The 22640-nt window shown below is 40.1% G+C and overlaps 1 protein-coding gene across 9 annotated transcripts in view; it reads left to right on the forward strand.

Annotated features, from left to right (window-relative positions):
- The first annotated feature begins 2191 nt into the window (after positions 1–2191).
- Positions 2192–22640, forward strand: part of VBP1 (VHL binding protein 1) — a 39793-nt gene continuing 19344 nt past the window's right edge. For 2 of the 9 annotated variants that reach the window (XM_038164574.1, XM_038164573.1), the window contains exons 1-14: positions 2216–2949; positions 10522–10664; positions 11855–11930; positions 12769–12871; positions 13063–13156; positions 13261–13372; positions 14403–14509; positions 15119–15160; positions 18654–18739; positions 19777–19900; positions 20553–20689; positions 20990–21093; positions 21950–22096; positions 22538–22597. In XM_038164574.1, the coding sequence (XP_038020502.1) occupies positions 2817–2949; positions 10522–10664; positions 11855–11930; positions 12769–12871; positions 13063–13156; positions 13261–13372; positions 14403–14509; positions 15119–15160; positions 18654–18739; positions 19777–19900; positions 20553–20689; positions 20990–21093; positions 21950–22096; positions 22538–22597 (1468 nt within the window). In that variant the 5' untranslated portion in view covers positions 2216–2816. Of the gene's footprint in view, positions 2950–10521; positions 10665–11854; positions 11931–12768; positions 12872–13062; positions 13157–13260; positions 13373–14402; positions 14510–15118; positions 15161–18653; positions 18740–19776; positions 19901–20552; positions 20690–20989; positions 21094–21949; positions 22097–22537; positions 22598–22640 lie in introns of all 9 variants that reach the window. The other 7 variants (XM_038164582.1, XM_038164572.1, XM_038164575.1 and 4 more) reach the window with 7 other exon arrangements.

Raw genomic sequence — 22640 nt, forward strand, 5'->3', positions numbered from 1 at the left:
TTGTTGCTCTCTTTACATTTATTGGGTCTGGCTGGAATGGAGCTGATCTTCCCCACAGCAGCCCTCACAGGGTTGTGCTGTGTACTGTATTTAATTTTAATTTTTTCCCCACCCCTCCAGCTGAATATACAGATGGGCTCATGATCAAGGAGGGGACCTGACCATGGAGACCACCACAGTGGTCATTCATGGATGTGAAACATGCTGCAACCAAGTTAAATGCCCCTGGCAGAGAGGGTTATGGCTGGGTTTTGATGTGGCAGGTCCTGGCAATGTTCTGGACTGTTCTGGACACAGCCATGAAGATGCCAAGGCAAGCACTACATACTCACCAAGTGAGAGCAACCACCAGGAATGAACTGGGCTGAAAAAGAGTGAGTTTCAAAAGGAATTGAGTGGCTGCAATGGTGACACAAATCAAGTTGGTGTTGGTGCCCAAGAACTTAACATGCTGCTTCTCCTGCCCTGAGCACCCATCTTGAAAGATGGGCTCAAGCTACAGCCTGTTCTTATGAACATTTGGAGGACCACAGAATGGGAGTGCGTGTTAAAGGACAGGGGACAGTAGCTAATGAGAATATATAAATCTTTCTGCTGGGTACAAAGATGGTTTAAGTATGCAGCAGAAGTCGGTAAGAAGATATTTCAGCAGTCCTTGTTCCCTGTCATGGTCCATAAGGAATATGCTGAAGCACTCAAGAAACACCCTCTAAATCATACAAATATTATAAAAGACAAAAGTTTTATGTACTAGTGAAATACACAGTACTGTGAGTGCAAGTGTTTCCTGCTTTACTGCTTTAATACGTGTACTGCAATAGCAGACGGTTGGTGTTGTGGCAGTCTACCCACATATTTATGGTGCATTTCACTTTAGGGATAATATAAGCAATACAGTTTTAATCAGCACCCTAAAATATGAGTTGACTGTCAGAAGCTGCTAGATTTTTGTTTATAACACTCGTATTCAACTGCCTACTTTTTACTCTCCTTACTTTTTGTATTTTTACTTCAAAGTAAAAATAACTATTGCTGTGTTCTATCTTCTGTTTGTATGAGTCTTCACACTTATATTAGTGTACTATAAATGCAGAAGTTAAAAAACACTCCTCTGTGGTATGGCCTGGGAAGAGTGTTTGTTGTGACTGAGTAGTAGCGACGCTGCATTCTTTTGTCACAGTACTGGGTCTGGCTGGGGTAGATCTCCTCATGGCAGCCCTCACAGGGTTGTGCTGGCTATCAGTAGCTGGAAAGGTTTTGAGAACCAACCCACCAGTGGTGTGGCTACTTGTGAGTAGTGCTCCACGACATCCAGGCTGGGGCTCATCTCTTCTCCCAAGCAACAAGTGACAGGACAAGAGCAATTAGCCTCCAGTTGTGCCAGGGGAGGTTTAGATTGGATAGTATGAAAAATTTCTTCACCAAATGTGTTGTCAAGCCCAGGAACAGGCTCTGCAGGACCATGGTGGAGTCACCAACCCTGGAGGGATTTAAAAGACAAGTAAATGTGGCTCCACTTGGTGACAGGTTTTGGTGGTGGGCTTGGCACTGCCGGGTTAAGGATTTGACTCGATTGGCTCAGAGGTCTTTCCAAACTAAATGCTTCTACAGTCCCTTGAAACAGGCTCAGCATGGGAGGTTGGGCGCTTTTTTTTGGCTTTTTTTTTTCCCCCACACGTTGCTTCTGAAAGTAAAGTCTGCGAGAGAAAACTCATCACCACAAAAACGAGTGTAACCGCGTCTAGCAGGTGTCCCTGCCCATGGCAGGGAGGTGGAACTAGACTACCCCAGAGTCCCTTCCAGCCCAAACCGCTGTGATCTGCGATGAAAATCTCATCTCGCTCATTCCCCGGCCCCCGCTCCCGCGCCGCCGCTTCTCCCGCCGCCGCCTCGCCGTGAGGGCCCGGCGGGCGCCGCTCGTCATCGCAGCCGCCCGCCACACAAAGAGCCGGCGGGCAACTCCCGGAGGGGGCTGCAGCCAGCTGGGGAGTGGCCTCGTCTCCCACCAGATAGTGACAGAGCGAGAGATCAGTCCCCAGCTGTACCAGGGGAGGTGTTAGGTTGGGCATTAGCAGGAATTTCTTCACAGAAAAGGTGATTAGACATTGGAATGGGCTGCCCAGGGAGGTGGTGGAGTCATCGACCCTGAGGTGTTTAAGAAAAGACTCAGTGCCCTAGTGTGGTTGACATGGTGGTGTTCGGTCACAGCCTGGGATCAATGATCGCAGAGGTCTTTTCCATCCAACTTGATTCTGCGATTTTCCGGTGCTGGGGGCGGCGAGTCACGGAGCGCCTCGGCGCAGCGGGGGTGGGTCCCACCGCCCGCGGACACCTGAGGCCCGGCGTGGGGGGCGGCCTCGGCTCCTGCCTCGCTCCTGCTCCCGACCCCGTTCCGCGGCCGGCCCCGCTCCGCTCCCTTTGCTCTCCCGGCCCGGACCCAGTCGGGCCCCGGCCCCGCTCGGCAGCGGCGGGGCGGGAGCGGGGCGGGCGCGCGGTCACCTGACGCCGCGGCCGCCGCCATTTTGTCTGTGAGCGTAATGTGAAAGGGAAAGCCGGGGCGCACCCGCGGGCGGAGGCGGCAGCGCCGAGCGGTGCCGGGAGCCGAGCGATCTCCGCCGCCGCTCCGCGGAGCAGCGGGAACAGCCCCGGCGGCGGCGGCCGACAGCAGCCGCTGAGGCGGAGCCCGGCGAGCGCTCCCGCCGGAGGGAGCCGCCGGCGCCCTTCCTCCGGGAGGCTGCGCTCGCCCCCGGCCGCGGGGGAGCCGCCGTCCCGGCCTTGCGGGGGGACGCGGCGGAGCCGCCGCCAGGGCCGCGGCGATGATGTCGGGGCAGTCGATCACGGACCGCATCACGGCGGCGCAGCACAGTGTGACCGGCTCGGCCGTCGCCAAGGCTGTGTGCAAGGCGACGACCCACGAGGTGATGGGCCCCAAGAAGAAGCACCTGGACTGTGAGTAGGAGCTGGCGGCGGGGCCGGTGGGCCCGGGGTTGGAGCTCCCAGCTCGGGGCAGCCTGTCGGCCGGGCCCTCCGGCCACAGGCGGGGAGAGGGCAGAGCCGGCCGCCTGCAGCTGGATGGGGGTGTCCTGTAAATCTGGGTGGACCTGACGGGTGTGAGCTTCAGAACTTATTTTCCACGTGGAGGGAGCGAGGTTTGTAACACCTGGTCGCGCCCGGGGAGCAAAAATATTCTAACCTCATGAGCTGTTCCCGGTGTGAGCTGCTTAGCTCTTGTGCTCTGGATACAGTGGTGCTTATTAATCCGGCACCTGGGGAAAAGGTGTGTTCACTGTTGCAAGGCAGAGTTTAATTTTTTAAAGCGCTGTTTAGTCGTCCTTCTGTGCATCCCGTGGACTACAGCCGTTTAAACATTTCGAACATTTCCCAAAATATCATCGTTTTCTGTTTTACGGCTCGCGATACGAGGTAAAAGATTAAAAGTGAGGTAAAGGGAAGGGCGTAGGTTGATCAGTTCGTTTCTTCTGGATGAGAGTATGCTGCCGCTTAAATACGCTTAAACTTAGTATGTTAAAACCTCTTTGTCTATACCAAAAGATGCAGCGAGTTACCCCTGAAATCTACAGAAGTGTCAGTGGTGTTGCTTCGCTTTAGTAACAGAGTAGCAATTGGAGTTCCTGTCTGACTGCTCGGAAGTGCACAAACCTTGTACGTGCTGTAGCACACCCGCTCTCCAGCTTGTAAAAGCGAAATAAGCGTGTGTGTTTCCATTAAAGAGACGAAAAAAGGCTTGAAGCCTTTTGCTGGTTTCTTCAAAGACAGGCGGGTAGTTTTGCAGGATTCATGCAAGTTGATGGTACTAAAGGTGCTGCTGGTTCAGGCTCTCGGCAGAAGCGTTCTGGGTTATATTGTTTGAGGATAGTTGAGATGTGTGACCCTGTGACACTGGTCTGCTCATACTGGCTTGTGTGAGAGCTTTCGGTGTGGATCAAACAGTTAAAACCAGCCCAATATATATTTCATTTGTTACTGATCTGAATGGGTGGCATCCAGCTACAGTAGTGAACATTGCAGCTATTGTGTTGAAATTAAAAGCTTTAAAACTGGGTTACTGACAATTTGTTTTCTAAAGATACCTTTTTAAAGTTACCTTTTTTCTTCTGGTCTTGTGCTCTGCCTGTGGTACAAGTTCAGTGAGGTAACCTTTGAGTCCACAAATGGCAACATAACAGGAAGCCAGAAAGTGGTGAGTTTGCTCAATAGTTTGAAAGGTTCTCAATCCTAAAAGAGGTAGTGTGTTGTTTGAAAATACTATTGAAATAATGTCATCTGCTGTAAGTCACCCTTACAAAACAAGAAAATGGAAACATGGAACAATTCTTAACTTGAGAATACCTTAAACTGAGAGTGCCCTTTGACTAACAGGTTCCTTTTGATCCCAGGCTGTTTAGAGCTGTCAGTCAGTCTCCTGACAGTCCCCTTCTGTGCCACATGACTTCTGTATTCTAGTGTAATTCATTTGCTCAGACCTTGGCCTAAGACAGACAAAAATTTTATTGTCACTTGGTATCTGAAATAAGGAATGCTTTGGTGGGGAAGGAAAAAAAATATGTGAAATATGGTGCCTTAAATATGTCTGTAAGGGGTTAAAAATCCCAATGAACATGCTCCTGTGTTCATTGAGCCTACCCAGGCACTGCTTTTCACACATCTGCAGCCCTTTGAGTGCATTTCTTATTTTTTCACTTGTATGTAAGATTTACTTGTATTAAATGTGAGCAGGTAGATATGAAATACTGTAATGTCTGGAAAAAAAATCATACAGTATTTTTTCCAAGATACAGTGCGAGTACTTCCAAATTTAAGTACATTATGAAGGAAAACATAGCTTGGATTTAATGTAAAACTCTGGTGGTTGCACTCTGGTCACTAAGTGTGTGTGTCATTCAAAATGCTACACCATCTGGTATTATTTGTAACTGCTGCTCAGGAAGAAGCTTTACCAGGAACAATTTTTTGAGAGTTGCTGCAGTTGTATCAGGGATTGTGGAGGAGTATCAGTTTGTGCCCTCTGTTCAGATTAATTCTTAAAATCCCCTTATTGCCAAGTTTCCTCAGCAAGAAAAACTGTGGTATTACAATATAGGTTTTTACAGAAAAGTGTTACATATGCAGTGTCGGTGTGTATTTAAGAGTCTTGTGGTTTGTCTGACTCCTAACTGCTGAGTAGTATAGTCATATTTTACTTCAAGAGTGAAAAAACACCCACAAAAAATCCACCCTAAAAACCTAAGCAATGTCAATGGGCATACTTGGGGATTTACCTTTTAAAGTAGGTCATGGTGTCCTAAATAAGTAAACAGATCTATTTCTGTAGTATTTTGTAATATTTTCGGGTGATATAAAATGTTCTATAGAGGCTGACAGTGGAGCACCTGAAGGTCTTGTCTCTTCTTTCCTGGTGAGAGTTCTGTCATTCCCTCAGCCTTCAGAGTCTGCTTTACAGCACAGTGGGGCCGTCACACCTTTGGAGGCAAACCTCCTCTTGTCTAACCACTGAAGAATCAAAAGAAAAAAGAAGAAATTAAAGCTGTAGCCAAGCCGGTAACTGGCTGAGTGGACTTGTGTGTAGACCAAAACTTGGAAAAAACAAACCCCTAAATTAATTGCAGCTTAAGCTTTTAAATTAACACAGTAATGAAAAAACAGCTTCTGTTTAACTTGTATACAGCCCACTTAAGAAGCACAGGGGAGGGGAAGGTAGTTAATGTTGCTAATCAAAACTTAAAACTCCCATACGTATACAAGTTTTGGAAACCTTCTAAGAAGTGGTAATTCTGGTACTGTAATTCTGGTACTGCCCATTCTTTCTTTTGGCAACCTGAGCTTTTGGCTGTCGAGTGAATGCTGATGCAGTGTGGTTCCTGCACAAGTTGTTGTACAGGACAAAGGCATTTTCTTGAACCCTTTACCCAGACCAGTGGCTGTCATTCATTTGAAGTTCTTTAGCAATTTGTGAAGTTTTCAGTACAATAATTGAGGAAATTTAACTTGAATGAAAAAACAATAGTTGATACTGTGGGATCTATAAATGAGGTTTGTATATAGATTTTCTTAAACCATTATGGGCTGTCTGTCCTGTATCCTTGTTTAGTGGGGGAGTGGGACAGAATAGCTGAATTGCTTTGCTTGTGGTAAAGTAACTCAGATTTAGCTGTTATTATATAACTGAAATTTAAAGATTGCTCTCAGACATGCACTATGAGCAAACATGGGCAAAACAATGTTTGTAACAGTTGACTGCTGTCTTTTAAGTCTTACAGCAAAAATTGTTGCATTCCTTGGCTACGTTGAGAAAGTTGGCTGAAGTGGCAATGATGTTTTACATTTTTGTAATGTGCCATCTATGATGCAACTTTCTAGAAGAAAATGTATTTTTTAAGACTGCTGGGATTGAGGAAAATGGTCTTAATTCTTACATCTGTCTTAAAGCAGTTTCAGTCCTGTGACAAAATGAAAGAAATACATTAATATTAAACTATTATGGTTGCCTTTATCTTATGTATTTACAGCTCTCTTGAGAGAGATTCCTGTCTCAAGAAAATTATGGCTTTTCTTATTACTTAAAAGGGGAAAAGTATGTCAGTTTTTGTCAGTGCCTGGCTGAGAATTTTCCAAAAACCTGATATAGATAGATACATATACATATATTGTATTGTTTTGGTTTTTTGGTTTTGTTTGTTTGTTTTTAATATCTGGATTTATGCATGCTGTTCTCTGAAGAGCAGTATAGCTTCATAGATGATGTGCCTGTGCCAGTATTTCAGATGAGTTGTGGAAAAGAAATACTTAGTACTGTTCTTGGCACTAAGATTCTCTCAGCTCATCCAGGCTGCTTGAAAGCCCCTATGGTACTCTTATGGTTTCAAACTGTTAGATTTATTTTTTAATTTTCTTTTTTTTCTTTTTTTTTTTTTTTTCCTGTGTGATGTTAACATGTTCCTAAATTCCATTCTAGAAATAGTGCTGCAGTTTCACTTGCAGTTGAAATGATTCCTCTGGGTAATTGGCAAAATGCTTTGAGTTGTGAAGTGTTTATATAAGTACTGCCATAGGAAAATGAGCATCACTCACCCTGTGCATTTCATTCCAGTTTTTGCTGCCAACATCCATGTTACTGTTGCCCAGCTGTCAGTCTCTCAGGTGCATGTGTTCCTTTATACTTCCAGCTGTATGGGGATAATAGCCTCTTCCTTCTGTGCCACCAGCTGTAATAGATCCCTACAGTTGTCTCTATCTAGATACTCCCATTGCAGACTTAGAAGAATCATGTTAGAGAAATGGCGCTTACATTTCTTTTTATGTATCTCAATTGTAGAATTAAAATATAATGCCAGCTTTGTTTTTATTGCTAGTTGTAAAATATTTTTTTAAATTACCCCAAGTAGCCTTATTGAAACCTTGAAGTAGCCTTTTTTTTAAACTTGGTCTCTTGCAATACGCTCTTAAGAAGGTCCAGTTTTGGCCTTTAAAATGCACTGCCATTTTTTGCTTAGTTTAGTATTTCAGAGACATTTTGTTTGTCTAAGCATGTGTTCTCCGATATTGGTAACTGTGACTTATGTGCTTGGCTGTTGAAGGAGGTTTGGAATCAAAGACTACGCTGTGCTGAGTACCCCCTGTAAAAACTGTCTCCAGGGCAGCCAGTGAGGGTTGTCCTCAGTGTGTCTCATGTCTCTCAGAGTGCATGGGGTGGCAGCTCACTCAGCCGCAGCTTGAATTAGACTCCTAGTGGCCCTGCCCATGTGAGGTGTTTAATTTTGGTTGCCTTTTGAGATGGACAGACATGCATCTTACACAGAAATGTCCACACTTGAGAATGAAACAATAACAAAAGAGCTTCTCAAATACAGCAGAGCTCTGTCAGCTTCACTGTGTAACTGACACTCGACAGAAGTGATCTGCGTGGCTTCCTGTGGAAGTAAACCATTATTCTGGCATAAAGCAAGGCTTGTTTTATGGATATGGGGCTTAAGGAGAGCTCTCCACTTAGAGCACTGCATGCAGGTGCTAGCAGTAGGATTCCTGTTACATTGTGCCCAAGCAGCACTGTAAGAACGCTCAGTGGCAGTCACCGACATCAGAATGTGCAAAGGATCTCCCAGGGTTAGCATCATCTTGGGGTCTGCTGGAACATCTGCTGGGAGACCTTAGCTTGAGGGAAGGTGACAGGACAGAAATCTCTCTGGGGAGCGCTGGCAAAGTACAAATGAAAATACCTTGCCTAGCTTGACTGGAGAGCAGCAAGATTTGGGTTTTTAACCTGGATCTTCCTTCTAGTTTCAGCTGTTATTTAATAAGCACATTTAATATTGAAAAATCTTCAGTGAAAAATTTGACTTGCTTACTGATTATGTGAAGCAAAAGGACTTTGTGCTGAATTAATATTTTCGATAAGCTGTGTGGTCTTTGACCTCAGCAGATCAATGGAATTTCTTTAACTGTTACCTAGTTTTATAGGTATTGCTCCTGAAAGAGTTTGAGATTTTTGTTGGTTGAGGTTTTGTTGGTTGGTTGGTTTTTATAAACTGAGAGTAGGACTTTTAATAGTCCTGTAACATTTCTGTGTGGGGTACAGACACATCAGCTGCTGCTCTTAGATACTGCTCAGTATTTTCCATGTATTTCTATAATACCTGATTATAAACTGGTTGGATTTAGGAAGACTTAGTTGCTTTAGTGTGTTTTGAGATAACTACTTAGAAATGTCACAACAAGATCCTCATTCAATTGATGAGGCTGTTGCTTCATTATATGGGGCAATAATTGCCTATAGACTGTTTAGACTTGGAGGTTAAAGTACTTATTAATTTGACAGAGCATCTAATGGTGATATAACCATGAATAGGGAGCAGTAGCTAACCAAATTACTCGGGTTTTGAGAAAGTTCACATTTGTAAATATTGAACTCTTTGAATACTACTCAGCAATAAGGTTTTGATGTATATCTTGCTTAAAGCTGCTTTCTGGTGCTCTTCTTTTTGTGCAGCTATTTCCGCATTTTTGTATATTGCTAATAAGAATGAAAGTTTTCATCCCAGCTTCCATGTTTTGTATGTACTTGGAAATCTCAGACATCTGAATGAAATTAGTAACTTATTATAACTTGCATTTTATAGCTTTCTACCTTGATGAGATACTAAAATTATTTTTTAAAATTACTCTGGTTATTAAACTATTTTAAACAGCAATCCTTAATCAAAGGACTTTGTCTTAATAAACCAATCTTTAGTTAAAGTCCATCTGTAACATACTCTGTGCACTAGAAATATATAAATTTCAAGTGCAGAATTTCTGTGAAATATTTTGTCCTAAATTATCAATGTGTGAGCTCTAAGTTGACATTTAAAGTGCTTCTGATGACACAGTCTGTGCTCCGTGCTGCTGCTAAGGCAGAGCAGTTGGCTGTTTCAGTGGTGCCAACACCTCGGAACTCAGCTGCTGCCTGGCTGCCCAGGCACCTGCCCTCCTTCAGCTCCTCATCCAGACAAGCTGCACAAACAGCCATGGGCTCTGCTGCCACTGGGCTGCTCACAGGCTCAGCTTAAATGAGAGGCCACAAAGGAAGCTTTTCAAACCAAATGTTTGTTTTACTGGCCTTGCCCAGTCCTTAGGGTGTACTTTGATCACACCTGAGCCAAATTTAGCACAGAGGGAGAATAAATGTCTGATGTGCATGTCTCGAGGGGTTTAGAGTAGTCCTGGATTCAGTTCTCTGCTCTTTTCTCAGCAAGTACCTTCTTTAGCCTTCTCAGGCAAGTGCTCTTCCCATATGTCTGCTGGAGCCTGTCCTGGTTTTGTGCTAAATCTCAGGCAAAGTCTTGAACCTCTCTGTCTCTGACCTCCCAAGTTAATGTTCTACTATTGAGTTCATTGTCAGTCTAGGACACAAAGAGCTTTTTTGTATGAAAGCCCAAGACCTACCATGATCCATCACAAAATACTCAGTAGGCTTGTGATCAGGTGTTTTTAAGCTAAGGGGAAGGGTGCATAGATGCAAATTCTTGCTCTTACAGAAAAGAGGCATGTTTTACAGATTCCTAGCATCTCGTTTGCCATCATTGTGAGTACTCAGGCCTAGGTGGGAGTGGCAGGGTTGTGCTGCCTGTTGATCTCATGAGGTTGGGATGTCTCAGCTTTTCATTTCTTTGGTTAGATGGAGTGACCTCAGGCATTGAGCATCCAGAAGGTCACACATCCAGCCAGCTCACACTGGCTTTCAGAGACTAATTTGGGCTCCATTTTAATGGAAAAGGTTATTTATTGATGAGATATTGGGACTCCATCAAATTATTGAAATGCCTTTGAAGTCCATACTTGGAGTTTTTCAGTAAAATGTAGTGAATCTGAGCAAGGAGAGTAAAGCACCTCAATTATTTCTTAAACCAAGAACTGAAGTTAATGCTTTCAGTATGAATTCTCAATGTAAAAACCGCAAAATAACATGTTGATCCTCTGAGCATGTAATTCATTGTAATGCTTTGATTTTTCTTTCCTTTAATTTAGATCTAATACAGTGCACAAATGAAATGAATGTGAATATTCCACAGTTGGCAGATACACTCTTTGAGAGAACTGCAAACAGTAGCTGGGTTGTAGTGTTCAAAGCTCTAATTACAACACACCACCTCATGATGTATGGAAATGAGGTAAGACAAGATTTGTTCTCTTAAACCCTACTAGAGAGCTTTTTAAAAATTGTCTCAATCTGTAAAGCATTAGATATGTACTTCAGTTTTTCAAAGACTTCATTTTTCCTCTGCTGATGCCTCTAAAGTATTTGTCCAGAGGAAAAAAAATATTCCTTCCTTACTTCAATGCCAAAATATATCAGTGTTTGCAGTTTACCTGCAGGTATCTGGGTTGGTCTGTGAGGGAATAATGAGTGACCTTTGTAGAATAAAGGCTTGAAAGACTTCTGATGAGCTTTACTTCATTAGGGTAGTGCTTATCAGTAAGAGCACAGCAGAAGAGTCTTGTTAGCACTCTGTAAATATGCAGCCAACCTAATAACAGATAAGAAAGAATACTTGGTAAAGGGGAGAGGAATATGGTGACTAGCATATTTGATCTTGCAGGACACCATCTAATGGGCTGAGTCTGCATATGTTGTTGCTGTTAGCATTCCCCTGAAGCACCGTTCTACTGCATTTAATTCACATAGATTATTTCATCACAATCTAGTAAAAGCTTTCTAGACAATAACATGGAGTTAGAAATGTAGCCTCTCTTGCACAAGCCTTATGTTAAAAGCTAAACTTTGGTCAGGTGACAGTCCTGAACCTGTGTATGGTCACTGACCTAAGAAATGATTGTTCACCACTGGTAACACTGAAGTGCCAATTCTTAGAAGTGCTTTCCAGCCATTAACCTGCTGTGAAAGCTTGGTGTTCCTCCTCTCTGCAAAGCTCTGTGAACTTGATTGAAATGACCTGTAAAACAAAGTGTGCTCTTCACACTGCAGCAGCTGAGCTACGTCAAACTTCAGGAGCCTGGATTATGCAAGTAGTATTTTTGCTTTATGTTTTCCAGCTTGTCTGTTCTAAAGTACAAAGTTAACTAGGCAGATTCCTCTAGGATTATTTGTATTTTATTCATGATCAGTAATGTCTCTTTGTTTAGTTTAAATTTATATTTTTGCCAAATTGAGTTTTGGACGTCAGAAGCTTTGCTAATGAGTATTTTCAGGTTTTCCTCTCATTTTTTCCCTTTTAACTAATTTCTATTGTACATAGAGGTTACTAGAAACAGTTACAAGGTAAATGTAGTTTGCTTGTAATATGCTTCTATGTTTTGACTCTCACAACAATTAAATTCTCCATTTTTCCTTCACCAACAGCGCTTTATCCAGTATCTTGCATCCCGGAACACTTTGTTCAACCTAAATAACTACCTGGACAAAAGTGCCATGCAGGGTAAGAATCTTTCATGAAGGAGATAACTCTACTCCTTTTTTTTTCTGTGATGGTGCATGCATTGGTGCATACTAGGACCTAAATGACATCTAAATGGAAGAGTGTTTTGATTCTTATTTCATGAGACATAAAAAAAATGTCCAGCCAAGAATGTAGACACAGGTAAAGTGAGATTCTGCGTTACCTAGGTGAGTACTAGAAATCTGTCTGTAATGTATGTAGCATTGCACACACAGCTGTAAATGTTACGAAGTGAGCTCTTGATGCTCATTAGAATAAACCTGATGAATTATCAGCACAATAATAATTGTTCTTGTTGCATTGTAAAGACTCAGAAGTAAATATTTACTGTTAAGGTGCATGGAATGGTAATTAGGATGTGCTGTATAAATAGGGAGAACTTCTTCAAATCTCTGATAAGTCCTTCAATTACTTGCTAGTGGTAGAAAACATTTTTAGCTTTTTATGTGGGTTTTGAGGGATGGCAGATAAGTTACCAAACTCTTCAGCATTTTACTAGGAATACATTTTTATTCTAATTTCAACAACATCTTAACAAGAACTAATTGGTGCTTGCCTAATCTTTTCTGCTCAGTTCTTGTTTAATATTTTAATGTGTTTAGGTGTTTATTCTCATAATTGCAACAAATGCTTTCCTAATCTTAGCCACTTACTTGGGAAGACACTAACGTCACATCCCAAGATCCTGGAAAGTGCTTAGGAAGGACTTTATGCAAGCTGACATAAAATAGGCTAGTAGGAGAACAGTTCTTGAAAAGAACTGAAAAACCTCAGTTTTCCCTTCAAAATGTCTAATTTACAAATGCTTAACTTCTAGGCTATGATATGTCTACCTTCATTAGGCGATACAGCAGATACTTGAATGAAAAAGCACTTTCATATAGACTTGTAGCAGTTGACTTCACCAAAATGAAAAGAGGGTAAGACTACTACTGCTACTTGTGTTTGATCCTTCCTGTTGCAGGGGGTGGGACAAGGAAAGCCATAGTTGTTCTTGAGCTTGTATAGAATGGTGCTCTTTTGGCCCTTGGAAGCAACATCGCATTGTTGAAACAATGCAATGTGTGCTGAGATCTCTGTATCTTGTAAATGTGTGTCCTTTACTCTGTAGGATAGATGGAGTGATGAGAACTATGAATCCTGAAAAGCTTCTGAAAACCCTTCCAATCATACAGAACCAGCTTGATGCACTCCTTGATTTTGATGTAAGTACTTTAAGCTTAGTGTTAAGTAACATTCTCTCACTTTGAAGTGAGAGTTTCATTATTTTGCTAAATACTAATTTACTTTCTCATTGCTTTCTACACAGGCAAATCCAAATGAACTAACAAATGGTGTTATAAATGCTGCCTTTATGCTCCTCTTTAAAGATTCCATTAGACTTTTTGCAGCATACAATGAGGGGATTATTAATCTTTTAGGTATGTGAGAATTTTTTTAGCTTTTGAATTTTGTCAAAGATATTGAGAAAACTAAAGAACATAGACAACTTCAGTTTCTTAATAAATTTTCTCTGCTCTGTTGCTGTTAAATGAAGCCTGTCTTAGTTTTAGTGACCAGGAGCATAGGCTTATACATCCACCTCTACCTGGAAGAATACATATTGAAACAGAAAGTGAAATGAGAGGGTGGTTGGTGAGACTGAAACAAAAATACCATGAAAGTGCAATGGATAACCTTTGCAATTGGACTATAAAGGTTTGGTGAGATATGTGGTGTTTTGAATATTTCATATACTCACAGTATGGCTGAATTTTGTTTTCCTGTTCTTTCTTTAAAACTTGACTTGTCACGTTTGACTGGTACCTGAATCTACCTGAGCTGATGAGATAAAATGTAGGGTTTTTTTAAGAGGGTGATAAGCTCTTAGCAAAGCCTTTTCATTACTATTTAAGCAAATTTATGAATGAAGCCATCAATTTGTTCTGTTAATCCATTAATTTTTACTCTGTGCCATATTTGTAATTATATAGGGCAAAACCATAAAAGATGTGGTTGGTACTCCTTTTGGTAGGTCAATTCAGTATACATAGCCACTTCCACATCAAAATGTATTGATAGAGGGTCTAAAAAGGTAAATAAATACCAGGAATATTTTCAAATGATAATGAGATTTATTTCAAATTATTTTACCAGCTTTTTGGAAAAAAAAAAAGCTAACTTTTTGAAAATATTCACCATAATACCTAATTTAATGATTTGCACTGATTCACATCCATGTTTAATAAATTTTTGCATTATAATCTAACACGCTGAAACAGAAAAATAAGTGGTTTCATATTGACTGCCTTATTATAAAATGTTTCAGGTATTATAAGCTTGAATATCTGAATAGCTTTGAGTTACTGCTGTCCTCTTACTGACGCCTGTGTCAAATTAACTTGTATAATACTGTGTCAACTTTTTGCTGGGGAGGGTATTATCTTACAAGAGTTTTATTTGCATCCTCAGAAAGATATTTTGATATGAAGAAGAACCAGTGCAAAGAAGGCTTGGATATTTACAAAAAATTTCTAGCCAGAATGACCAAATTGTCAGAGTTCCTCAAAGTAGCAGAGGTAAATAAATCTATGTATGTGGAAAGGATATCATTTAGCTGTCAGTATTGGTACACTATCAGTAGAAACACCTTGAAACAGATTGTTTGCTTACCTTCACTATACAGGGAAGTTTTCTAGAGGTTAGGTACTTTAAAGATTATATATGCTTGTTAACATGGAGTGGGGATTCTTGGGTATCCTTTTTATTAGCCAGACCACATAGTAAACTTTCTGAAGTATCATTATAAATTTTATGAATGCTCCAGAATGTATAAACTGATTCTTACAGTCTATTTAAAGATATTTATAGGGCTTTCCTTTACTGTAAGTACTTAAAAATTGATATCTAGTTCCAGTAAGCAATGTGGCTGTTTCTAATGCTTCTAGCAGGCTTTTCTGCGTGCAGGTTGGGCTGGATGAAAAACTGAGTTTGCCTTGAGATGCAGTTTAATGCATTTTTGATTTCTGAGGTGTGTGCCTAGTGAAACTTGTAGCAGTTCAGAAAATTATGACTATCCCTTTTTAATATGCCAGCTTCTATGTAACATTCAGACACTGCTGGTTTTTATTTTCATTGGCACTGCATGTAGTAATGTACTTTTCTTCCTTCTTTTTTTGTAAACCCAGCAAGTTGGAATTGATCAAGGTGACATTCCAGATCTTACTCAGGTCAGTGTACGTTGCATATTGATTAACCCAATTATTTTGTTCTTTGTGTTTTTAAAGGTTGGTATGTAGCATAGTAATCTTTCTTCTCTAGACTGTATTCTCTTTCATGTATTTTTATGTGGGAAATATGTATAGTAGTTTCTCACATGGATTAAATGTATTCAATACTTAACTTTGCAGTTCTTAATGAGATTTTTGTTTGTTTAAAGCAATAAAACCCACAGAAAATAATAGTTTTCAAGAACTTCTGTTTTTTTATCACAGAGAGTTCCTTGGCAAGTAAACAGAAGTATCTTGCCATACCTAGAGGAAAACCTTCTATTTCCCTCTAATGTCTTCTAACACACTTAAAGGTGACAGTGAGCTGGTTCAGTTGAAATTTTTTTCTGTCCCCTTAAGTCTGAAGAATAAATTTGATGTTTCTATATCAACTCTTAATGCTGGCTTTGATTTTACTCAGTAGTATGAGGAACATGTGCGGTGCAGATTGTGTGCTGCAAAACTCAGTCAGAAAGGTGGAATGCAGGGAAACACCTTCCAGTGAGGATAAACTGAGGGGCAGAAGGGAGGTGAGAAAATGCTTTGACCTGGTGAACAGGAAACACTGATAGTGCACAGAGGTCAATAAGGGTATTCTTTGTGAGTCCCTTCAGTTTACAGGGATGTTTTATTTCTCACCTAGGGCCAGCCCAACAGAGCAGAGTGTTTGTCATTATTTCTGTAGCACGGAGTAAGCTGCAGGGTGCAATAAACAGCCTGAGGAGACTTGGGCACAAACTGCAGTGCCTTAGAGCTCGACTGCTGGAGCTGGTGGAGTGCAGTCAGTGACAAACTAACAATCTAATGTGTAATGTTTGAGCAGTCACATCTAATCCCACACTAGCTTCTTGAAATTAAATTTCATGGGCTAAATCATGAAAAATATATCTAGTGTGAAGATTTGCCTAACCTTAATCAGTGTCTTTTTAATATGGAAATCAAACCTAAGCCACAAACTTCCATTGTCAGTGGTGTTCATTACTGCCTACAGTATGATTTCCATCTGAAATCATGCATGCTTCAAAGCACAAATCTCTAATGCTTGCTCCTAGCATTTAATATTAATCACTTCAAGAACTTGCCCATGTGGTATAAAGGTAATATGACTGAAACCATCAGGGTAAAAGCAGGTAATGATTGAAAACAGTAGTTTGAAGTTTTCTCTTGGTGTTTGATCTTAGCGTCATACTTTGTCTTTTGATTAGTACTGCAGTATTCAGCTGGGCTGTATTATGCTAATCACATTATACTGAAGTCTGAAGTTATTTATACCTCACTGGGTTAGTGTGCACTTGTCCACGTAATTGGGTCATTAAAAGGCTCTTGAAAGCAAGTGGGGTTTTTTATTTACTGGGAATAGGGGTATTTAACTTCACTTTGCTGCTTTTTGTATCTGAAACTTTCAGTGAGAAAATACTTAATATCTACTGTGCCCACAACATTTTATTTCGAATAGCTCAGCTGTTTTGTTCTAAGTGCACTTATATGAGAAAAGCAGTTCTGAGCTGGTGGTAGACCTCAGCATCCTGTGCATTTTGGCAATTTCAGTGCCACTACTTAGACAGAAAATTTCATGGCTTTTTAATATGAGTTGAATAATTGTACATCCATTTAGTGCCACTTCAAAAGGATTTGCTGTAATTTCTTAATACTGCCACTTTTGCCTGTTTCTGTGAAGAAAATATTTTCCTTTGTAGGTGCCCTGTTTCACAGTGATGTTGCTTTCTGTTAATAGCTGTTCTTGTATTTCATGAATGTAATGGGGTTGTTTCCCTCTGTATGGATGTTAGTCCGTCATGTGTTTTGGGGGGTGGGGGATGGAGGTGAATCATGAAACACAGCCTTTCTAAAGTCAGTAGCTGGATTAGCCCAGGTATAACTTCTGACATAAAACTACCCTGTTCACTCCAAGTCTGATGTTTTGATGGATATCTGCAGTAGGGAGAAAGTTCAGAGGGCATTACTTAATTGTTTGGTTTAGTTCTTGTGGTTGGTTGAGGGGGTTGTTCAGAGGATTTAAAAAAAAGTAAGTACAGACTATGCATTTCCATACAAATAAGTTTGAGTGGATATGGGAGAAAAAAATATGAGGAAAAGCTTTCTGGAATTAGGGCATAGTCTCCTGTTACTAAGATTATCTAAGTAGCTGTGCCATGCAATGCCTTTTGCAAGCTATTGTGCCTCCTGAAAGGTAAAAGTATGGGGAAGTCTGGTTTGATTGGATGGGGGTTTTTTTGTTTTGAGTTTTTGCTTGTTGTTTTTGTTTGGTTGGTTTTTTGTTTGGTTTGGGTTTTTTGTCCCTGATACCTTTCCAAAAGGTTATTTCAAAATGTCCCCCTTGGGATTTAGCTGTCTGGGTCGAACGCTGAATTCATTCATGACCTGTGAGGTAACTACACTGTCTTAGCCTACCTTGCTCTACTTAAGAAATATAAGCTCAAGTCTTCATTTTAAGACAAGCAGTTTTATAGGATTATTCTGATTGTCCTTTCTTTTTTTTTTTTTTTTCTTTTTTTTTTTTTTTTTTTTTTTACATCTGTTAATTAATCTAGCTTGAATTTGCCTTCAATGAAAGTGGGAAGGTAGAATTGTGCTCAGTATTTCAAAGGGGAGCTTGCCTGCCAAAGCCTTGTGTGAATAATATTTTCCTCTTTCCAGGAAATGCCTTGTTCTAGCTTTTGGTACAGAAGGGCTAGCAAGGGCAAGTTTATTTTTCCTCCCAACAATGCCTGTTATATCTGTCCAACCTCCTGAAAGTTGGCAAGTGGTAAGAGAGGCTTAATGTCTCTGAAACCCTGCCAAGTGAGGAGGACTGAGCTGGCAAATAGATTTACATTTTAGGGGTAGATCCCCTTCATCTAAATCTGCAGTAGGATTAATTTCACTTAGAGTAATTGAGTTGGTTTATTGTACAGTTACATGTTGAATAGCTACTCAGTCTGCAGTAACGTCCTTGGGATCAGATGGGATTTGATTCCCTGTTTTATCAAACCTAGTATCCTGCTGTTGTCAGGTGTTTCTACTGCAAGCCTTTGACTATAAATATTTGAATGGAGAGTGACTGGGTTTTTGTTGTTACTTGGGAAAGTATATAAAAAATGCCAGGTCTTTGTTGGTGGGCTTCTGTGAGTTTGAGTAGTGCTTCATCAGCTTTGGTTATTCAGTTAATTCTAACATAGCAAATACTGTTGCCAAAACCAAGAATCTGACTTGTATGCACAGAAGCAGAGCCACTCTGGAGAATCCTTCCCTCCGTGCCTCTGTGGTCCCACTCCTTTTAAGGAACCACCACTGAGTAGATGGAATTTGGGTGTGTAGGATGGCAGCAAAATCCAAAGGCACCATTGCTGATGTGTGAGATTTTGTTTGTTTTCAGTTGGTGAGAAAACCAATCTGTGTACTAAACAATGATGTGTTGATAAAAGCAGTGTTTTATAAATACTTTTAATTTTAGGCACCCAGCAGCTTGCTTGAGGCACTGGAACAGCATTTGGCTTCTGTGGAGGGAAAGAAAACAAAGGAAGTCTCTGCTGCCAGCAGGTGAGCACACAACGAATTACAGCAGTGCCTGTACTTAAGATTTGTCATTCTAACAATTTTCAGGATTCTGTCATGTGCTATTCTTTATTTTTATTCACTTCTGAATGTATCTTCCCAGAAATAGAAATGAAACATCTAGTGAGTAATAGTCTGATAGCTTAGCCACATTTGAAATGTAGGTATGTCTGCCTGTGTCTCAGACAGACTTCTGATTATGCTGTAATAAACCACTGAGCTGAGACCTTGTATATTATTCATTTTAGCTTCCACTTTTTTAAGTCCTTTACTTGTAACATTTACGAGGTGTTTGGATTTTGATATTCTTCTTACCCAAGACAGGATGGTATTAATTGTTATTATTTATATATTCATGGCCTACCTCTCAGACCATGAATTTATCTTAACCTTCTCATAAAAGTTATTCAACCCCTCCTCAAAATAGCCAAATTAGCTTAGATGTGTTGTGCTGAAAGAAATTGTGTTATTCTTTCTGTCAAGTACAGTATCAGTATGTGTGAAAATATTTCTGACTGAATAATGAGAGATCTCTTTCGGCATAGACATTCTCTCACAGAAACTTGGTAAATATTGAGAAATATATCAGTCTGAGCTATGTTCCCAATTTGCTGTCCTTCCCCTCAGATTATTTTTTTCAAGAATCTAAGGATGCCACAATATTCTGTTCATATGAATAATGCTGTGCTTTCTTTGCTGTTACATAGTGTGCAAACGAGCTTTCTGTGCTTCTGACATTTGAACAACATTCCAGTCTAGTCGAGGTAACTTTAAAGAGCAAAGACAACTGCTATGTTCCACATTTTCTAGTTCCTACCTGCTGAAACTCGAGGGAGTCACTCTGTGCACTTGTGCCTCTTTGTCACCAAACTCTTTTTGGGGTGTCTGCTCTTTTGTACCAGAGAGTAAGGGAAGGAGGATGACACACGACTAAATAAGGCACTTGATAATGAAACTGGAAGTGATGTATACCTGACCATGGGTTTTTTAATAATACTTTTTCGAATTATTGCTCTTTTTAGAGCCAGTGCCCTATCCAGTGCTGTTTCCACACTTGCCAATACAGGAATGTCATTCAGCCGGATGGATGAGAAAGAAAAGCAGCAGGCATTGGAGGAGGAACAAGTTAGACTGCAGGCACTTAAGGTAGGATGTTTTTATCAAGTTTTGTATTCAAATATGTTTTGTAACTGGATAAAATAGTGTATGGTGATGAAGCTTGCAAGGTCACTCAGTGTTTTATGTGAGGTATGTGAGTTGTGTAAAGTACACACCTGTGCTTTGACCAGTGCAGTAAAAATGCAGTGAAATATCTAGAAGTAGTGAGGGATGTAAATCTGAAATTAATTTAAACAAGGGTGCTACATTGCTCCATTATGATTGGGTTGCACATTGTCACAGTGATTTCTGAATGTCTGAATTGAACCATGAAGAGACTCATAAAGAAGGGAAATGAGCCTTCCTGAACAAATGTCCATTGAGGTGTTTCTCTGAGTGACTGTGGAGGGGGAGCCTGGAATGTGTAGCTTGATTAGAAGTGATTTACTTCTAGGCAGGTATGGATTACAAAATAATTATTGAAAACATCAAGTCTCACCTTAATTTTTACATGCTTTGTTAAAACAAATACTCTTATCTCTAGTTTCAGTTATTTTTCTGTTTTTAGGACTTCGCAGAAGAAGAAGTGTTTTATTTATTAAGACCATAATTTAAATTTTCTTCTTTGAAAAGATCTCCAGGACTGAAATGTTAATAAATTAATAAGACTAAAATGCCAACTGTCTCTCTTGCCTTTCAGGAGCAGCGATTAAGAGAAATCTCTGTAGTATCAAATTCCACTTCCACATCAGCATCCCCAAGCACTTTATCAGGAAAAAGTGTGAATACCACTGTAGCTGTTGACCTCTTTGCTGCACCAGCACCCACAACAAATAGGTGAGAGATATTTTGCTTTCCAAAAGAAACAGAAATCACTGCACTGACCTGTAGCTCCACAATCAACTGCAAAACTGTGATCCTAGGTACTTCTCAGGTACCTTTTGCTGATGTTTTCTTGGTGTACCCACAGGAATTTTGTCAGTAAGTGCTTAATTACCAGTTCATTGTATCACTGTTGTTGATGGGCTGTTAGCAAATAAGAGAAAATGAGATTGGTACAAGTTTTCATAAAAGCAAGGATACAATGCCTGTTATATATCTTTATATTTTTCTCTCTGTCTCTCATTTCTTATTCAGCATGCCCAACCTTTCTAGTGATCTTTTTGATCTTCAGCCTGCATTTGTTCCAACTGTGCAAAGTACTCCAGCTATATCAACATCAGCAAGCAATGCTTGGGGAGGTGAGCTCATACCTTGATTTGACTGTCTAAATGATAAGGGAATTCTTAGAATACAAGGTTCATACTTAATTGAATCTGCATCTTAAACCTTAACTATTTTGCATCCAGACATTCATCACATAATAGGAAGTAAATAATCTGAAAATTCTGACCAACTTCCTTGAACACATAGCATTAGTGTTGATGGAACAAAGGAGCAGAACTGTTCAATAAAAGGGGACAGGGAGAAGAAATATAACTCAAGATCCAAGTTAAAAAACACTGGGAAATAAAACCTAAGCAGATGTAACTGAGAAGATTCTGGACTAGTGTTTCTATTTAATTAAGCAATATTTAATATACTTCTCATTTAAAAGGTGTTGGTAATTTCAGAGTTTTTGTAAAAAAGCTGTGGACCCCAGTTTCTTCACCCATCCTTCTAAAGAACGGTCAGGTTAGATGTCAGAGAAATGGCTTAAATGCCAAAAGAAGCCAGTGATAACACCATGGTAAATGTTAGTATTTTAATAGGTAGAATTAATACTCTTACATGCTATTTAAAAGGTAGATTATTGAAGCCAAAAATGTACTATCTAACTTCTTTGTTCTGTCATTCTCCACCTCCCACCTTATGTCAATATTAGAATTATTTTCCCTAAACAAAGAGCTGTTAAGATTTCTACCTGAAACTAAAAATTTGTATCTAAAATTTGTATCTAGATAATATCTATTTAAAATTTGTATCTAACTTTGATCATTAGGTAGAATATTTACAGTTTGACTTTGTCTAGAGATTCTCATATTCAATCATTTCAGTCTGTTTTTCTTTTCCATTATTTGTACTCTGTATTCTTTCCTTCACTTCTGCATCTGAAAGGTCCTTTCTCGTCTTCAAATGGTTGTGTTGGTTCTCCACCTCATCTGGACATCTTTGACATGAAGCCAGTTGAAGAAGCTGTAAAATCTGCCACCCCTTTCATCAATTCTTCTTTTTCCTCCAAACAGACAGTGGAACTGTTTAGTGGTAAAAAAACTAAACCCCATGTAATTTATTTGCAACTGGAGGTGATAATGCTAATAATGTGGGCCATGTAATCTTTTTGTGATATGGGCCAATCTTCACTTTTTATTAACAAGTGAAAATGGTGCATTAATTCCAGGTGTAGTAAATTATATATTTCCTTAAACGTTTATTTCTGTAGTTGAAATAAACTAGTGTTTTGTTCTGCTTGCCCAGTCTAGACATCCTAAGACCTGCAGCTGATTTCTTTCAAACTGCAGCCTCCTTTCTCTTTTGTAATGGGGAATGCAGGAGTTACTTGGCTTTTCAAACCTGTAAATTAAACAAAAACAACCTTTTTATATTAGTAAAACTTCCTAATTTTAACTGCAGACTTAATTGTTTGGTTTCCTCTTCCTTTTCCTCTTTAAAACTGATCTTATTTTCTTCTCTCTTTTTGCAAAGATGACTTTAGTGGTCATAAACCAACATATGCTTCTGTGTATCATCCTGTGACTGTTGATGGTAATGCGATTTTTTTTGTTTGTTTGTTTTTTAAAACTTTCTG

The sequence above is a fragment of the Motacilla alba genome, chromosome 4A, assembly GCF_015832195.1.
Source record: "Motacilla alba alba isolate MOTALB_02 chromosome 4A, Motacilla_alba_V1.0_pri, whole genome shotgun sequence".
Lineage (NCBI taxonomy): Eukaryota > Metazoa > Chordata > Aves > Passeriformes > Motacillidae > Motacilla > Motacilla alba.